This window comes from Myotis lucifugus, unplaced genomic scaffold, assembly GCF_000147115.1.
Source record: "Myotis lucifugus unplaced genomic scaffold, Myoluc2.0 scaffold_414, whole genome shotgun sequence".
Lineage (NCBI taxonomy): Eukaryota > Metazoa > Chordata > Mammalia > Chiroptera > Vespertilionidae > Myotis > Myotis lucifugus.
The window spans coordinates 85,960-105,168 of record NW_005871462.1 but is presented as its reverse complement, the minus strand read 5'-3'; the positions used below and the strand labels follow the sequence as shown (position 1 = coordinate 105,168).

The following is a 19,209-nucleotide window of genomic DNA, read 5'->3' as shown; positions in this document are numbered from 1 at the left end:
CCCTGAGGCTCTGTTAATTTTTCAATCAATTTTTTTCTTCAGACTTGATAATTTCTAATAATATATTTTTAAAATCACCAGCCCTTTTCTCTGTCATCTCCATCCTGCCCATCAAGTGATTTTTTAAAATCTCAAGTACTGTATATTTCAGTTCTACAACATCCATTTGATTTTTTTTATAGTTTCCCTTCCTCTGCTGAGAACTTCTATCTTTACATTTATTTCAAGTGTTTACCTTTATCTCATGGAGCATAGTTCTAATAACTGCATTAAAGTCTGTACCTGCTAATTCCAACATCTGGGTCCTTGGAGTTTGCATCTGTTAATTGTCTTTCCCTCAAGCATTAGGTAGATATTTTTCTGTTGTTGTTGTTTTTAAGTCAAATTATTTTGGGTAATATCTTAGATGTTGTGAATTATGCTCGTGTATTCTCTGGGTCCTGTTATCGTCTTGGGATTGTTATTATTATTTTTGTTTGTTTTAGCCGGTAACAAGCTGTCTCCTCTCTGGCCCACAAGAGCCCTATTTCCTAGTTCTATTTTGTTAGAAATACGGGATTTCTATCTTAACTTTATCTACCTATGCCCTCACTCCTACACCCACAGCTCCATGACTGTGACCTGCCTTCAAAAATCTATTGGAGAAAAGAGTTTTCAAAAGAATAAAACTCTATTTGGGGGTGTATTATTGGTTTAAATTTTCTGATTGTGGTAAAATAGTTATAACATAAAATTTACTATTTTAAGTATACAGCTCAATAGTGTTAAGTATATTCACATTGTTGTGTAACTAATCTCCAAAATTTTTTAATCTTGCAAAACTGAAACTCTGTACCAATTAAAAAAAATCTTCATTTCCCTTTCCTCTCATCTCCTAGCAACTACCATTTACTTTCTGTCTCTCTGAATTTGACTACTCTAGGGATCTCATATAATACTGAATGTGGAATTATACAGTATTTGTCCTTTTGCTTATCCATGTGTTTGCGTGTGTCAAAAGTTTCTTCTTTTTAAGGGCTAAATATTCCATTGTATGAATATATCACATTTGTCTATTCACCCATTTGTTAATGGACACTTGGTTTGCTTCCACCCATTGGCTATTATAAACAAAGCTGCTATGAACATGTGAATACAAATGGAAAGGTATCTATTTTTGAGCCAAAAGGCATCATAGCTGTGCCATTTCTTTGTTTGTTGGACTTGGATAAAATTTACTTTCTCTGAGCCTCCGTGTCCCCCATATGTAAAATGGGACTGGTAACACCAACCTTTCGGATCTGTGATGTGGGTAAGCTGATATACTGCATGTAAAGTGCTCAATACAAAGGCTGGTACACAATTATTGCTCCACAGATTCTATTTGTAGAGGGTACAGTCGCCCAGCTCAGACCTCTGGCCTTTTGATTCTTCATACTGTAACCCCTAGGTGACCATACAGGTGTGTTTTTTTCCATACTAGGGCACTTTTGAGAAAGAAATAGGGGTTGAATTAATGTTTACACAAGAGCGACATGATTGTCCATGGAAAACTAGATGTGGACACTCCATCTACTAGTAAAATCCACTCTGCAAAGATGGTCAGTGAAGTTGAGGCAGGGGTCCCTTTCATGAGAGAAACAGCCTTGACCACTCAGCAGGTGCACATTCCCTCATGAAGTCAGAAGACTATGGGAGATTCTGCCCCAGGGGGCAGCAGACTGACTTTGCTTCTCTTCTTTCACCATAATATCTACCAATTGCTTCTCTTTTGGCACATTAGGCTGGAAAGAGTTGAGGTTCTTTTTCCAGCTAAAATTGTCCATCCAGTATAGAAGTGCCTCCCCCTAAGTTTGGCTGGATGCAAGGATCACATAGGTGGGGCATCTTAGGCCTGATTGGCTGGACACTGAGACCAAAGTGACAACCCTGGACCCACCCCTACAGCCATCCCAGCCAGAGATCATAATGAATCGCCATTCTTCCTTTCCCACTGCAGGTGTGAGCCCTTCTCTGGTGTCCTTCACCCTCAACTTCACCATCACCAGCCTGCGCTACACAGAGGGCATGGGGAGCCCGGGATCTGAGATATTCAACAACATGGAGAGAATCTTGAATCGCCTGGTGAGAGCCCCTCCAATGCCCTCTCTCCAATACCTACTTTTGTCCCGCCCAGCTCCTTGGCCCATCTGCTCATCTCCCTCTCTTTCATCCCCAGCTCAAACCATTGTTCCAGAACAGCAGTATTGGGCCCTTCTATTTTGGCTGCAGATTGACCTTGCTCAGGTGAGAAGTTCAGAGTAGGCAATGTGGGGGGCTGACCCTGAGCTGGATCCTGACGTTCTGCACCCACTATCCTAAGGAGAGCTGACCACCAGTTTCCACTCTGGCTCACATTGTTTCCCTGATCATAAAATGGGGAATCCTCGTACTCTTTCCTTCCCAGGTAGTAAGGTTAAACTTTTCAGAAAGATCTTTCTTCTGGAACTCGTTGAAAAATCAACTTATCAATCATGTCAGTTTCATCACAATAAAGCAGTGATTTTCAACCAGGAGTAATTTAGCTCCCAGGGGATATTTGACAATGTCATGAGAAAATTTTTGTTATCACAACTCAATGGCGGGTTTGCTACTTGTCTATAGTGAGGGAGGCCGGAGAGACTGCTAAATATCCCATAAGGCACAGGACAGTCTCCCCGGGCCAAGATTTATCTGACCCAAATGGTGCCACGTTGAGAAACCTTGTTCGAGAGTATGCATTTTGTCACATTTAGGCTAATAATTGGCCTATCTGAAATACCTAACAAACACTCCCTTTTCCTACCATCCCCCAGCAGTGACCAAATCCTGACCAATAAGAGGTGGACTTGGGATGTCTGCCACCCCCAGAGGGATCATTGAGCAATAAAGCATAGTTGTTATATAGTTTTATTTGACATCTACCACATCTATGTTCAAATCCTAGCTTCCTATTTCAAGGTTGTGTGACTCGGGCAAGTTACCTAATGTCTCTGTGCCTCAGCTGTCTCTTCTATCAATCGGAGTGTCTCAATCTGCTTTTCTGCATAAGAAATTTAGCTCACAGTTCTGCTGGATGGCCACTTGGGCTGGATTCTTCTGGGAGATTCTCCTGCCTGGGCTGGTTCAGCTAATCTCAAATGAATCTTATTCATTTCTGCAGTCTGCTGCTGCCTGGGACATCTCAGTTCTCCTCCACATTTTCTAGCTCCAGCAGGCTAGCTTGGGCTCATTACCATGCTCAGAGTTCCAAGAGCAGCAGGAAATGAGAAGCCCTAATGCACACCTGCTTTTCAAGCCTCTGCTCGTATCTCATTTGCTACTGTCCATTGGACAGTCCTGTGGCCAAGCTCAGATTCAAGGGATGTGGAAACAGACTTCACTTCTAATAAAAGGGAATAATTTGTGATCATTTGTGTGAGCACAGTAAAAATTAAAATGAAAGGTTCTTGATAAAAAAAACTTAATATATAGAGAACATGCAGTAAATTACTCACTGTCTTCCCTAGGACTAGGTACTAAGAATAACTCCAGCATGTGGGAACCCACCCTGTGTACTTGGGTCACCTTACCCCTTGTGTGACATCTCCCAACCACTGACCTTTTGTCTGAGGATGGAATCCACAGCTCTAAAGACACTCAACATTGTCCCTCAGCCATGATGCTATTATTTTACTTTTCTACTGGACCTGAGATTTTTCTGGCTCTGGGATACCACACAGCCTCATCCCCATCCCCAGCCTAGGCTGGTTGCTTGGTCTCGGTGTTACCTTTAAAATGCTCAATCATTGCAAAATCCATTCATACCAAGAACTCTGGCTCTTTTAATACTTAATAAAACTTGCTGCCTTTTATTACCTCATTTGACAGATAAAACAAGGAGCCACAGAGAGGTTGAGAGACTTACCCAGAGTCACCCAGAAATTAAGTAGCAGACCTAGGATTTAAGCAATCTGACATTGCCTTTTTCCACTTTATCCAATTCCCCGATGGCTTCCTTCTACCCTGTCTGTCATGCTTCTCTTGTTAAGATGTATATTGCCTTGTTATGATTATGATTTTAAAGTTTAGCACAAATATCAACATTTTGAGATGCTATATCCTCTCTGTTCAGAGACCTTGGCTGTCCAGTTTATTTCCGGCCCTCCCCCAGGACCAAGGCCATTTCAGGCAGCCCACCCTCCTGTTTCTCTGGGCCCTGACCTATAGTCCCCACCTCCCCGTCACTGTGTATCCTCCCTGCCAGGCCTGAAAAAAATGGAACAACCACTGGAATTGATACTGTCTGCACATACCGTTCTGACTATGTGGATCCTAAGCTGGACAGAGAGCAGCTGTACTGGGAGATGAGCCGTGGGACCCATGGTGTTACCCAGCTGGGCTCCTTCACACTGGACAAGGACAGCCTCTACATCAATGGTGAGCATCCTTTTTGTAACCATAAGTTGAAGCTGAGAATCTGCACCTACTCATCCTATGTGTGATCTTCTGCCTGAGCAATCTCCTTTGATGTCTGAAGGACCCCCATAGACCCTCCAGTTTGCAAATCCTTCTCTTTCCATGGCATCCATGCATTCCACAGAAGTGATCTGTATACTTGTCTGAGACACAAAACCTTTCTCCAGACAGATTAATGACAATATCCCTGTGGCTGAAGCTAATGGAGATTCAAGAGGCTGGCTATTTATCTGCCTCCCCGCCAATATCTCAGAATCCCCTCTAGACCCTGAGAAGCACAGTTGGCAAACAAATGCTCAAGAAATGTTGGTATAGTTATCTTCCCAAATAAATTGCAAGCCCACGAAGGCAGGGACTGGGTCTTTGATTTCTCAGCCCTTTAGGAACAAGGTATTGTTGCCCCTGAATCATTACTATTGAACGGTGTAGACTTGAAGTCTGAGTTTGGGGTAGGGGCTTGTGGTCCTCAGCCTGTATCTTGGACATCCCTCCCTTGCTTGTATCCTAGTACCATCTCCTTTTCTCATTTCAGGTTATACCCATCAGACCTCAGCCTCCACCCCCAGTGGTGAGTACTCAGGGCCCTGATGGCTAGGTGCTCCTGGCCCCCTATGGACAGTAACTGATTCCCCACCCCAGGGCCTTGGCAGGAGAGGAAGCCAGAGGACCCAGTTATCTCACTCACCTACTCTACATCAATGGCTTGGGCTGGACGGGAAAGCTGCACAGAGTCATCCATGCTACACTCAGGGCCCCCATTCTTACTCCAGACCATTTATCTTCAGCTACCGTGACCTCTACTCTCTTCCCAAGGACTTCGCTGGTACCAACCCACTTCTTCAGCTCCACAGGTAGGTGACTTCTCTTCCAGCTCCTTCTAGGAAGCCTCAAAGCTTGGACCCTGGAAGTGCAGAAAAAGGCTGCTATTTGGGGAACCTGGAGCTGCCATGGGCACCCTCTGCTCTGCTCTGAACTCCTCGAGAGCAGAGAATGTGAACTACTCATCTCTCCAGCTGTTGACCTTTGACAATTTACTTACCCTCTTGGTGCCTTAGTTTCCTTACCTGACAAGTGGGAATAATAATACTTCATAAGATCATTATGAAGGTTAAATGAAAATGTATATAACAATACCTAGCACTGGAATTACCAGAATATTTAGTTCAACAAATACTATTGGGCACGTGTTCTGTACTAGGTAGAGGGGATGATGTTAAGTCAGGTGTGGTCCTTCCCCTCACCCAGGTTACAGTGTATTGAGAGAGACTGAAATTAAACATACGGTAGCAATTGATAATAACTATGGAAGATAACCATGTTGTTCAGCACTCACTACATGCCAGGCCCTATACTATTCTTTTTATTTCTAACTTTCATTTTGATATAAATATAGTTTCACAGAAAGTTGCAAAAAAGTGCAGAGATTCCTATACTCTACCCAGTCTCTCCTCCATGATTAACATCTTACATAAACTAGATTTCAGTGTCAAAACCAGTAAGTAAATTGACATTATTAAGATCTACAGAACTCCAGTTTCAGGTTTCACTATTTACATGTACTTGTATGTATGTGTGTAGTTCTCTGCCATTTTAACACATATGTAGACTTTTGTAACCACCACCACAAGATACAGAACTGTCTCATCACCACAAAAATCCCCTTCGTGTTGCTCTAGGTCACACCCACCCAGTCCAACCCCTGGACTCTACTAATCTATAAACCGTGTCTGCAGTTTTGTTATTCTGAGAATGTTATATCAATTGAATTGTACAACATGCGACCTCTGGCAACTGCTTTTTTTCACTTAGCCATAATGCACTTGAAATGTTCTAACTCCCTTAACAATCATTTAACCTCCATAATTTTTGGACAAAGTATGATTCTCCTCATTTTACAGTTAAAGAAATGGAGATACAGACAGGTTGAGTAACAAAACCCTGGTCTCATGCTGATGAGGGGCTAAGAGGATTTGAAACCAACATAGAATTTACCATATCAATTATTTCTAAGTGCACTTTCACAATGTTGTGCCACCATTACCACTATCCCACTTCCAGGACTTTTCAACATTTCAAATGGAGACTTGGTCCCCATTAAACACTAACTTCCCATTCCCCACCCCCAGCCCATGGTAATCTCTATTCTACTCTCTGTCTCTATGAATTTGACTGTTCTAAGTACTTTACATAAGGGGAATTATACATTATGTGTCCTTTATATCTGGCTTGTTTCACTTAGCTTAACATTTTCAAGGTTTATCCATAGTGTACCATGTATCGGAATTTCATTCCTTTTTATAGCTGAATTCTATTCCATTCATCTGTTGATAGACACAGGTTGTTTCCACCTTTTGACTGTTGTTTTCAATAGCTATGAACATTTGTGTTCAAGTGTCTGAGTCCCTGTTTTCAATTCTTTTGGGTATATACCTAGAGTGAAATTGCTGGGTAATATGGTAATCCTGTGTTTAACTTTCTGAGGAACTGATTTCCATACAGCTCTACTAGCATTCCCACCAACAATGCATGAGGGTTCCAATTTCTGTACATTCTCAGCAACACTTGTTATTTTCCTTAAAAAAATAGCCATTCTAATGGATGTGCATGTTACTCTATCTAACAGCATCTTGCTTTGCTCTTTATATAGCTTTCTGTCTTTGTGTCCTAAGGTAGTTTACCTGCCTGCTTTAAACCACTGCTTGCTCAGATCTGGACTTTTCATCTCGGTCCCCAGAAGTTCCCTGAGAGCCCAGCCCATGTCTGACTCAGGCATGGCCTCCTTTTTCCTTCCCTCTGCCATAGCAGCTGTTTCTTTCCTGGTGCCATTCACCCTCAACTTCACCATCACCAACCTGCACTACGAGGAGGACATGCAGCACCCGGGCTCCAGGAAATTCAACACCACAGAGAGGATCCTGCAGGGTCTGGTGAGACCCTGCCCACTGATGCCAGCTCTGCCCACTTTACCCCTGCCCTACCCAGTAGTGTCAGCCCCATCCACCCACTTATGCCCCCACCTCACCATCTCTACCCTGTTCACCTCACCAATATCCCAGCTCCTCCTGGCCTCCCTCAGTGGTTCCTTCTCACCTCCCCTCTCCTCTCTTATAGCTCAAATCTGTGTTCAAGAATAGCAGTCTGAGATTACTCTATGCAGGTTGCAGACTAGCCTCGCTCAGGTGAGACGCTGCCTCCCAAGAACACAGCCCACCTGGGGTATGGGACCCTAATTTATGGACTCCATGACTTTGTCTATATTTGGTACAACTACTGCCCATGGATACTAAGCATCGAAAATACCTAGAACAGCAATAAAAGCATCTAAAAATTACTAAAACCCAGGCACTGTGGTGTTACTTTATATGTAATCTCATCAGTCCTTGAAACAACCTCATGAAGCAGGAGCAGAAGGTGAAACTGAGGCTCAGAGGGATTACGGAACGTGTGCTGTTTCACAGAGAAATCCCAGCATTTGGGGTTGTAGTCCCAAACACCTAGCCCTTAAGCAGCCCTGTCTCCTCTGCCCACATTATGACCTTGTAGGTTGTGGAAAATACCAATCTGAGAACCTTTCTAAAGGACTGGCCCAGAGGATCTAAGAGGGGAAGAAAAGCTAGTATTAGAGAAAGTATGCTCCTAAATAGGTCAGACTCAGCTGAAGGGAGCCTTCCCTGCCCATGGATGGCTGGGGGTTGCGGTGGACACAATCCCCTAAAAGGCCTAAAAAGGGCATCTGGACATTCCAAGACTGTGGTGGAAATGGGTCAACACTGGTATAATATCTAATATACATTATCAAAATCATAATCTGTATTAGTGTATATATGTATATACATTACATACTAGGTATATATATATATAACAGGCATAATGTATAATTTACAATAATAAAATATAAGTAAACATCATTATATATGTTAAACATATTTATTTATGTTATATATAACATATACTATAATGGGTGTAATAAAAATTGTGGGGCTCTGTCACACACCTATTACTTTCACAGGCTTCTCTCCCAGGCCTTCAAGAGGCTTGGAGCCCCGTAGTTTTCTAGTTATTCCTTTATGGAGGTTATCTTCCTGAAGGCAGCAGATTCCTTATTAACTAGAGTTTCCCAAGTTGCTGTCTTAGAGGCTGGCAAAAAGAGGGAGGGAAGGATGAATGGTGGAGAGAGAGTTGGACCAACAATGTGGAGGTTCTCACCCAGCTCTGAGAAGGAGGGGACAGCCACCAGAGTGGATTTCATCTGCACTCATCGCCCTGACCCTGACGGTCCTGGACTAGACAGAGAGCAGCTGTACTGGGAGCTGAGACAGCTGACCCATGGCATCAGCATGCTGAGACCCTACACGCTGGACAGGGACAGTCTCTATGTCAATGGTGAGCAGCTGCAATATGATCTCTTCCTCTTCACTAGTAGCCTCTGCCCTCTGACTTGAGATCACACTTCCTGAATGGCCTCTAGGGTCTTAGCCAAGTGCACTGAATGATTTGAACTCATGGTTTCTTCTTCATCTTAGACTGACTTCACCCTCAGGGTCTTCTTTTCTGATGTGAGGGTGCTGTTGGAGGACCCCCAACAGCCTCTACTCCATGAAACCCCCTCCTTTTCACTGACCCATATTTGGTCCCCCACCTCTCCCTGAACCTTTACCCACTAGCCTCCCTTGCTCTTGCTACAGGTTTCACCCATCAGAGCTCCACACTCATCACCAGCAGTGAGTATACAACTGGTGTTCCAAGGCCCCCAACACCAGGCAGGGACGGAGCTGAGCCCTTCTCATGCCCACGTATGTCCTTTCCAGGAGGGAGGAGTTCCCGGGAGGGCACACATTACTTACTGTCCCCACTTCCCCAGCTCTAGAAGGAATCCCAGCTTAAGCCCCACATGCAGTAAGCCCAATAAATAATACCTCCTGCTGGCGTTTCTGCCATGTGAGTGCCTTTCTGCTTTCACTGACAAGGGCTTTTCTGCAGCTCCTGGGACATCCACAGTTGAGCAAGAGAACTTTGGGACTCCACCTTCATTCTCCAGCCCCACAGGTAAGTACCAGTTATTGGCACATCTGTTAGAGACTGCTTGATGATTGTAAACATCTCTGACATTATTCACTCAAAGATGGAAAGTCATAGTAAATCTAGTAATAATTAGTCAACAAACTTTATTGAGCACCTACACTATGCTGGAGTGGGAATACAGAAGGGAATATGAAATTTTTAAAAATCTCTCCCTTATAGATTTCATATTCTTTTGATATAAGAATATATATTATGCCCTAACTGATTTGGCTCAGTGGATAGAGCATCGACCTGCGGACTGAAAGGTCCTAGGTTCGATTCTGGTCAAGGGCATGTACCTTGGTTGCAGGCACATTTCCAGTAGGAGGTGTGCAGGAGGCAGCTGATCGATGTTTCTCTCTCATCGATGTTTCTAACTCTCTATCCCTCTCCTTTCCTCTCTGTAAAAAAAAAAAAAAGAATATATATTATTATTATGATAGTGATGGTGATTATAGTAATGACTAGAGGTCCATTGCAGGAAGATTCCTGCAAGCATAGGGCTTCCTCAGGCCTATTCCTGCAAGAATCGGGCTTCCTGAGGCCGGAGCGAAGCAGTGGAGAAGGGAGTGAAGCCCGCCACTGCTGTCCCGCCTGGCCGCCCTGGGTCGCACATGGGAGGCCCGGATGGCGCAGGGCAGGCGGCGGATGGCGCTGTCCTGCCCTGCCTGCAGTATGCAAATTAACGGCCATCTTTGTTGGGTTAATTTGCATACTCTTCTGATTGGCTGGCTGATGGGCGTAGCGAAGGTACAGTCCATTAGCATCTTTGTCTTTTATTAGTGTAGATGGTGATGGTAGTGGTGGTGATGATAATGATGAGATGGTGGTAATGATAATAACAGTGATGGTGACAATGATGTTGATGATAGTGACAATAATGGTGATGGTGATGATAAAGATGGTGACAGTGATGATGGTGATGATCAAAAGATAACAGATAATATCTGACATTACTGAGTATTGAATACGAACAAAGTGCTATGTTCAGAATCTAGTATTATTTAATATCCTTTTAACAACTTTCTATCATTATAGGCAAGAAAGGCATGGGAACCTTTTATTTATCACTCTAAATCCTGTTGCTTAGTTTTAAAAGTAAATATATTATACACTCTTGTGTGTAATATGTATTTGAACATTATGTTTATTTCTGTTGACTTCAGTATTAAGCAAACCTGCTGTATTGAGCAACTGTGTCTTCTTCCTTTGTGCTCCTTAGTATCCACTGTAGTGACTTGCTCATGGTAGGTCTATAGGAAATATGTGGCTCTCCCAGGAAACAAAGGAATGAAGTATGATGTATAGAAATCCTCCTTTCCTTCCCATTCTAAACTTTAATGACTGTCTGATTCTACCCAGTACAAATGTATGGCATCTGTGTCAGCACTCCCTACTCCCTCATCCATGGCAGACATTACTAAATGATAATAGCACCCATTCTTTCTGAGCTCAAGACAGCCTCAGAATCCTTACAACAAAACACCCAGGAAGTTGCTGCCATGTCAGTTGGAGTTGTCTTGGGATTCTAGGATAAAATTCAAGGAAATTAAGTCCCTATCAGTGGTTCTCAACTTTCTGGCCCTTTAAATACAGTTCCTCATGTTGTGATCCAACCATAAAATTATTTTCGTTGCAGTCATGGGCACCCCCTCCCTTTTATGTCCAAGCTGATGGGGTCCCCGGAGCTGGCAGGGGTTGTGTTCCATGACCCTTTTCCCCACATCTGGTCCAACGCTGACTTAGAACATGCCTTCTCCTTCCCCTCTCCACTGCAGCTGCTGGCCCTGCCCTCATGTCCTTCACTCTCAACTTTACCATCACCAACCTGAACTACACAGAGGACATGCAGCCAGGCTCTGCGAAGTTCAACTCCACAGAGTCAATTCTACAATATCTGGTGAGAGCCCCCCGCTACCCACTTTTCTTTCTAATTTCCACTCCACCCCTCCTTGCTACAATTTCAGAGGATATAGAGGGCTAGGGAGGCAGGCAGTTCCAGGTTCAAAACTTGGAACTGCCACAGACAAGTGATGTGACTTTGGAGTAGTGATTAGTCTTTGTGGTATTGTTTCCACATCTGTGAAACTGAGACAGCAAATCATTTATCACAAAGGGTCCTTTTGAGAATTAAATGTGGTATGAGAAGATTAGGGAACTGTTGTGTGTTTTTTTAAAACATTGTGCTTTAAATGATGATTAGTTTTATTTTTATTTTTTATTCATCTACTCCTTCCTTCTCAGCTTGAGCCCTTGTTCACCAACAGCAGCATTGGCTCACTCTACACTGGCTGCAGACTGACCACACTAAGGTGAGACCTCATCTTTGTCTTGCCTTCATAGGTGGGGTAAGGTGTGGGCTAGTTGGGCTGGCTAGGGCCTTAGTAAGCTCAGTCTATCAGTGGTTCTCAACCTTCCTAATGCCGCGACCCTTTAATACAGTTCCTCATGTTGTGGTGACCCCCAACCATAAAATTATTTTCGTTGCTACTTCATAACTGTAATTTTGCTACTGTTATGAATCTTAATGTAAATATCTGATATGCAGGATGTATTTTCAGGAGTCACGACCCACAGGTTGAGAACCGCTGGTAGACTGAGCTATGGGAAGTGAGGTGCCTCGAGCACAAAATTTAAGGAGATGCTCACCTTCAGGTACTAACCCTATGCTTCCACAACCCTGAGAGTTAGCATGTCCTTATATCTTGTATCTGGATGCTTTGCTTACCTCACCCTATTCCCAGCCCTAGTGCTAGTGTTGTGCCCTGCTCACTCTAGGCCAGTGGTCAGCAAACTCATTAGTCAACAGAGCCAAATATCAACAGTACAACGATTGAAATTTCTTTTGAGGGCCAAATTTTTTAAACTTAAACTATATAGGTAGGTACATTGTTATTAATTTAATTAGGGTACTCCTAAGCTGGCCTTTGCTAAAAAGGTCCTCAATCTGAGGGTTCGACCTCAGTGAACGTACCCCCACTTCTTCTAACGCCACTTCTTCAAAATAGACTCGCACAGGCTGAAAACCGACTTCTGCGCATGGGCCACGAAGTTTCAATCGCACTGTAAGTGCACGCCCACACGTGATATTTTGTGGAAGAGCCACACTCGGAGCCAAAGAGCCGCATGTGGCTCGCGAGCCGTGGTTTGCCGACCACTGCTCTAGGCCATCCAATCAGACAGTCAGCTTTGCAAGATCTGAATGGGACAGACACAACTACAGTTTTAGTTAGAAGGATGTGGACAGGAAACAGCAGGGTGGCACTGGACATTTATGTTTTGCAAGAAAGCTCTCGGCAGTTGAAGGGTTATTATTTTGGCATTCCAGGTAACAGTCCATGTGCAAAGAAATGAAACCTCAATGAATAGGTGCTGGAGCCACCCTAGCTCAGATGTCCCATGCCCCAAAGGGAAATTAATCTATTGTTAACAGTTCTGCCCAGTTAACAGGGCCACCCCACTCTCCCAACCCAAACCTATAGCTTCCTGCTGGTTAAAAGTGTCCATTTAATGTACTCCCAGAAAAGATGCAGGTCAAATCAGCACCAACAGGCAATGAAACTGACACTGCACCTTTGTCAAGTAGGAGACCAGAGCTAGAAGCAGCTTAGTTCCAGGTAGCTTCCATCCTGCTGAGGTACAAGGGACACTGCCTCCCCCCACACTCCCCTGCCCCCTTTATGCTCTCTCTGCTAGTGCAATCTGCAGGGTCTCCCAGGTTATCCCTTCAGGCTAAGTTTTCCCTGCTGCCTCAGAGAGTTGGTAATGCAAGAGGCAGGTGGGCAGTGGTAGGAGTCTGCTATGCAGTGTCTCATGCTCAGATGCTCACATCTACAACTTGGCCTGGATCAATTTTCCAGGAGCTGAGGAGTCTTTTATTCAGAGCTACTCTCCACTTTCCTTAGGGAACTATGGGTGCTTTGTAAATATTTGTTTAATTAAACAATTAATTATTAGCACTTCTAATATACTTGGCAGGAGGGCTGGGTATTTTATATCAAACATTTCTGAATCCCATGATGTTGCACCAAAGTGGTTACAGCACACTCCATGCTGCAAAGATGGGAGAACTGAGTCAGAGAAGCCATGTGGATTATTCAACAAGTGACAGCACTAAGGTTGAATTGATGGGTGTCTGATTCTAAAACATCCACTCTAGCCCTAGATGGTAGTTCAGTGGTTAGAACTTTGGCCCTCAAACTGAAGGATCCCAGGTTCGATTCAAGTCAAGAGCACATACCACTGTTGCATGTTCAATCCCCGGCCCCAATTGAGGTATGTGTGAGAGGCAACCAATCAATGTGTCTCTCTCACATCAGTGGTTTTCTCTCTCTGTCTCTCCCCCTCCCTTCCACTCACTCTAAAAATCAATGGGAAAAAATGTTCTTGGGTGAGGATTAAAATAAAATAAAGTCAATCCCCACTCGGTACTTTGTGGCTCAAAGATGCCCCTTGTCTTGTGAGTGCTCTTGCCTGGACCAGGAGAGCAGATAAGCAGGCATCCACATACAAGGGGGCTGAGGAAAGATGTCCTGCCAAGATGTCTCAGTCCTGTTTCCATATCTATGTCCTTCTCTCCCCAGGCCTGAAAAGGGTGAAACAGCCACTGGAGTTGATGCCATTTGTACCTATCATCCTGAACCTGCAGGCCCCGTGCTGGACAGGGAGCAGCTCTACTGGGAGCTGAGCCACCAGACCCATGGTGTCACCAGGCTTGATCCCTACCTCCTAGATAGGGATCATCTCTATGTCAACGGTGAGCCTCTGGTGGTAAAAATGTCCTATGTAGCACCAGTTGGATTCTTTCGTTGCTGCTCTGAGCTCTGACCAGAGGATACACTCATGCCTGCTTCTAGATTTCTCTCTCCTCACTCTTCCACTCCTTGTGAGGTCCCTGTTCTCCACCATATGTGTATACGCCACACACAGAGAGTGATGGGAAGTCACAGAAAGCTTATAGGAGGCACAAGTCACCGTCTGTAGGGGCACAGCCTCTTGATGGCATCTACTCTTCTCTTACACCTGTGGTCCAACCCCTTGACCCCTTTCTTAATAACCTTTGAAAACATCCCATCTCACTCTTACCCATTCTGCAGGTTACACCAGACCAGTCTTGACATCCATCCCCAGTGGTAAGTGTCCAAACCTTAGAAGGCCCTATGACCCCACAGTGATTGGTGGGTGTAGCTGGTTCCTCCTCCCTATGGCTAAGGCCTCAGTGTGGTGAAAGGAAGCCTTAGAGTCCTTATTATGGCCACCCCCTCCCAACTTCAACTCAGTTTGGGCATCAAGGCCAAATTGTCTCTGGCATCTCCAAGGTGAAACTGCATTATTCTTATTTCTACCTCAGTGTCTATGACTTCTACACCCTCCTTGAGAAACTCATTGGCTCCAATCTCCTTCTTCAGTTCTACAGGTAAGAGCGTTCTCTCTATGTTCACTGCTTTCTAAGCTGCATGCCTCTGTGCTTAACAATGAGAAGTCAAGACAGTATACATGGGCAGATCAAGGCAAGGGGACAGTGTGAGAAGGATAAAATCTAGAGCCTGAGCTTCTGCCCTAAAATAGCTGTGTGGCCTTGGGGAAGTGCCTTAATCTTTCTGACACTCATTTTCATCTCTTTCAGTTGGGGGGCAGGGGGAGGGGGTGGGAGGTAAGTAACAGGATGTGCCTCCAAGGTTTGTGTGAGGATTACATGAGATACCAGACAGAAAGTGCTAACACAGGGTATAATGGAGCATAGAGTAAGCCTTTACCAAACATCAGCTGTTATTGCTGTTATTTTTGTTGTCATTATTATTATTACTAGAGGCCCAGTGCACGAAATTTGTGCACGGGTTGGGGGTCCCTCAGCCAGGTCTGCATCCTCTCCAATCCGGGACATCCCTCTCGCAATCTGGGTCCGCTGGCTCCTAACCGCTAGCCTGCCTGCCTGATTGTTCCTAACCACTCTGCCTACCTGCCTGATCACCCCTAACCGCCTCTGCCTACATGCCTGATAGCCTCTAACCACCTCTGCCCCCAGCCTGATCACCCCCAATTGCCCTCCCCTGCTGGCTAGTCGCCCCTAACTGCCCTCCCCTGCTGGTCTGGTCGTGCCTAACTGCTCTCCCCCTGCCTGCCTGATCACCCCTAACCGCCTCTGCCTCGCCCCCCACCACTGTGGCTTTGTCCAGAAGGACGTCTGGGTGGATGTCCAAAAGACATCCAGTCTAATTAGCATATTACCCTTTTATTAGTGTAGATTACTATTATTAATGTTGTTCAAAATAAAACTTTCCTATTCTGGGGAGAAACAGTCTGAGCTTTTGCAGCAGATGTGAATACCAGACTGATTCCACCCCTCTGCCCCTGACCCCTAAATTTAGTACAGGCAGTGATTCAGGGTGTGATATCTTCCCTCTCAACTTTACTGCAGTCTCTGTCCTTGCCCTGGTGCCATTCACCCTTAACTTCACCATAACAAACCTGCACTACATGAATGACATGCAACATCCGAGCTCAGTAAAGTTCAACAAAATAGAAAAGATCCTGCAGCAACTGGTAAGGCTCCTCCTGCCCACCTCATTCCTACACTGCCCACTGATGGCCACCATGCCCACTGTTATCAGTCCCCCACCTCTCCTGTGTTTCATTCATCTCTTCCTGCCTTCCAACTGATGCCAGCCCTGCTCATCTCATCCCAGCCCTGCCCCTGCCCTTCCCTATCAGTCCTTCTACTCACCTCTTTCTCCTCCCTCAACAGCTCAGACCCTTGTTTAAGAACACCAGTATCAGCCTCCTCTATTCCAGCTGTAGACTCACCTTGCTCAGGTAAGACCACCAGAGATGTCCCAGTGAGGCACAGTGGAGATTTTACCCACAGTCCTCTAGGGCTGGGTCCTCCCTTTTATCTCAGCCTTTTCCAGCTCCCCACCTGAAACAGCCACTATCCCTCCAGTTCTGGCCCCTGGTCCCTGCCCTGGACCTTTCCATCCTCAAGAGTCTCTAATCTCACACGCAATATTTAATAGGAGCAAAACAAAACATAATAACCTGAAAGTATGCACCAAATTCTTTTATAAGGATGCATCCCTGATCCTTCACAAAGAATAAACCCACAGCCTACCATTCCCCCAACCCACACTGCATATGTTCATTTTTTATTTGAATTCATTGGGGTGACATGGGTTAATAACCAAACTTATATAAATTTCAAGTGTGATAATTCTGTAATACTCATGTATATTGCATTGTTTGCTCACCAGCCAAAGTTTAGTCCTCTTCCATCAGTATATATTTGACCCCTTTACCCTCTTCAAGCTCCCCTCAACCTCTCCTGTTGTCTGCATCTATGACTTCGTTGGTTTTGTTAGTTCATTTGTTGCTTTCTGTTTTCTATCCCACATATGAGTGAAATCATAAGCTTCTTATTTTTTCCATTGATTTATTTCACTTAGCATGATACTTTCAATAGCCATTCATGCTGTCATCAAATCTGTATATTTCATCCTTTCTTGTGGCTGAGTAGTATTCCATGGCATATAGCTACCACATATTTTTTACCTAATCACCCATCGAAGGATATTTAGGTTATTTCCATGTCTTGGCTTCGTGAATAATGCTGCAATTAACATAGGGGTGCACATATATTTTTAAATAAATGTTTTCAAAAAATTTCAAGTAGATATCCAGAAGACAGGTTCTTGAATCATGTGGTAATTCTATGCTTAATTTTTGGAGGAAAGTCCATACTGTTTTCCATAGTGGCTATACCAGTTTACATTCCTACCTACAGTGAATGAGGGTTCCTTTTTCTCCACATCCTGTCCAATACTTGTTATTTCTTGTCTTGTTGATAATAGCCATTCTAACAGGGGTAAAATGGTATCCTATTCTAGTTTTGATTTGCATTTTCTTTATAGCTAGTGAAGTTGAGATCTTTTCATATGTGTGTAAATGGCCATTTGTATGTCTTCTTGGGAAAAGTGTCTGTTCAGGTCCTCTGCCCATTTTTTAATTGGATTGTTTGTTCTTTGTTGTTGAGTTGTATGAATTGTTTATATGTTTCGGATATTAGCCCCTTATCAGAGGTATTGTTTGCAAATATCTTCTCTCATTTTAGCCTTTTTGTTTTGTTGATGGTTTCTTTTGCTGTGCAGAAGCTTTTTAGTTTGATGCAGTCCCATTCATTTATTTTTACTTTTACTTCCCTTGATTTTGGGAACAAAGTCACAGAAGCTTCTCTGAGACCAAAATTCATAAGTTTAGTACCTATGTTTCTTTTTTATTTATTTTATTGATACCAGTCTTATTTTAGGCCTGTGATCCATTTTGATTTAATTTTTGTGTATGGTGTCCAATAACAGTCTAGTTTCATCCTTTGGCATGTGGCTTTCCAATTTTCCCAACATTATTTACTAAAGAGGCTTTTTTTCCTCCATTATATGTTTTTGATTCTTTGTAGAAAATTAGTTGCCCATATATGTGTGAGTTTATTTCTGGGCTGTCAATTCTGTTCCATTTGTATGCGTGTCGGTTTTTCTGCCAAAACCATATTGTTTTGATTATTGTAACTCTGTAGTATAATTTGAAGTGAGAGAGTATGCTACTTCTGACCTTGTTCTTATTTTCTCAGGATTGCTTTGGCTATCCAGGTTTTTTCATGTGTGGTTCCATACAAATTTGATGAATTATTTGTTATACTTCTCTGAAAAGTGCCATTGGGATTTTGATGGGGATTGCATTAAACCTGTATATTGCTTTAAGTAATATGGCTATTTTAATGATGTTGAGTCTTTTAATTCATGATTGTCTTTTTGTCTTCCTCAATTTTTTTTTAACAAAATGTCTTGTAGTTTTCAGTGTATAGGTCCTTCACACTTTTTGTTCAGTTTATTCCAAGGTATTTTACTCTTTTTGTTGTAATTGCAAATGGAATTGGTGGTGGTGGGGGGGATATTTATTTTTTCTGAAATTTTATTATTAGTCTATAGGAATGCAGTAGATTTTTGTACATCAATTTCATATTCTGAAACTTTGTTATATTTGTTGTTCTAATCACTTTTTTGGTGGATTCTTGCAGATGGATCCTCATTGTCTCTGCCTCTGTGTCCCTACCTCCATAGGCCTGAAAGAGATGGAGCAGCCACCAGTGTGGACACAGCTTGCAACTACCGTCCTGACCCTGCAGGCCCCGGGCTGGACAGAAAGCAGCTGTACAGGGAGCTGAGCCAGCTGACCCAAGGTGTCACCAAGTTGGGTCCCTACACCCTGGACCAGGACAGTCTCTATGTCAATGGTGAGCAGTGGCCACCTTTCCCTTGTGTATTGCTGAGCCCTCATTCTCCCCCTGCATGCCTTTTTTATTCCTTCCCTACACACAGCAGCTTCTGCCTCTCTTGCTCTCTCTCTCTCTGCAGGTTACACACACCAGACTTCAGAAACCACCCCCCATCGTGAGTACTGATGAGTAGCCTTTAGAAGCCCCTCTACCCTACCAGGAAAGGAAGCGACAGACCCCTGCCCACATCTCCAGCTCTCAGGGAGGGGAAGGGTTGGGGGACACAGGCTGGGGAGCCATTGCAATACCACACAGCTGTGAATCACTTTTGTGTTGTCACCTGAACACAGAGAAATGGCCACTAAATGTTGGTTGGGTGGATGGATGGAGGAGAACAAGTTAGCAACTGATTTGAAATAAATAATAAGTTT

The 19,209-nt window shown here is 43.8% G+C and overlaps 1 protein-coding gene across 1 annotated transcript in view; it reads left to right on the top strand.

The window, feature by feature from the left end:
- Positions 1–19,209, top strand: part of LOC102441565 (mucin-16) — a 64,835-nt gene that overhangs the window by 19,565 nt on the left and 26,061 nt on the right. Inside the window, exons 15-32 of the mRNA XM_023743802.1 lie at positions 1,979–2,103; positions 2,198–2,265; positions 4,244–4,431; positions 5,241–5,274; positions 7,202–7,382; positions 7,567–7,634; positions 8,666–8,838; positions 9,141–9,176; positions 9,436–9,501; positions 11,295–11,416; positions 11,860–11,864; positions 14,100–14,272; positions 14,613–14,648; positions 14,867–14,932; positions 15,935–16,059; positions 16,262–16,329; positions 18,624–18,796; positions 18,918–18,953. Of these exons, the coding sequence (XP_023599570.1) occupies positions 1,979–2,103; positions 2,198–2,265; positions 4,244–4,431; positions 5,241–5,274; positions 7,202–7,382; positions 7,567–7,634; positions 8,666–8,838; positions 9,141–9,176; positions 9,436–9,501; positions 11,295–11,416; positions 11,860–11,864; positions 14,100–14,272; positions 14,613–14,648; positions 14,867–14,932; positions 15,935–16,059; positions 16,262–16,329; positions 18,624–18,796; positions 18,918–18,953 (1,743 nt within the window). The remainder of the gene's footprint in view (positions 1–1,978; positions 2,104–2,197; positions 2,266–4,243; positions 4,432–5,240; positions 5,275–7,201; positions 7,383–7,566; positions 7,635–8,665; positions 8,839–9,140; positions 9,177–9,435; positions 9,502–11,294; positions 11,417–11,859; positions 11,865–14,099; positions 14,273–14,612; positions 14,649–14,866; positions 14,933–15,934; positions 16,060–16,261; positions 16,330–18,623; positions 18,797–18,917; positions 18,954–19,209) is intronic.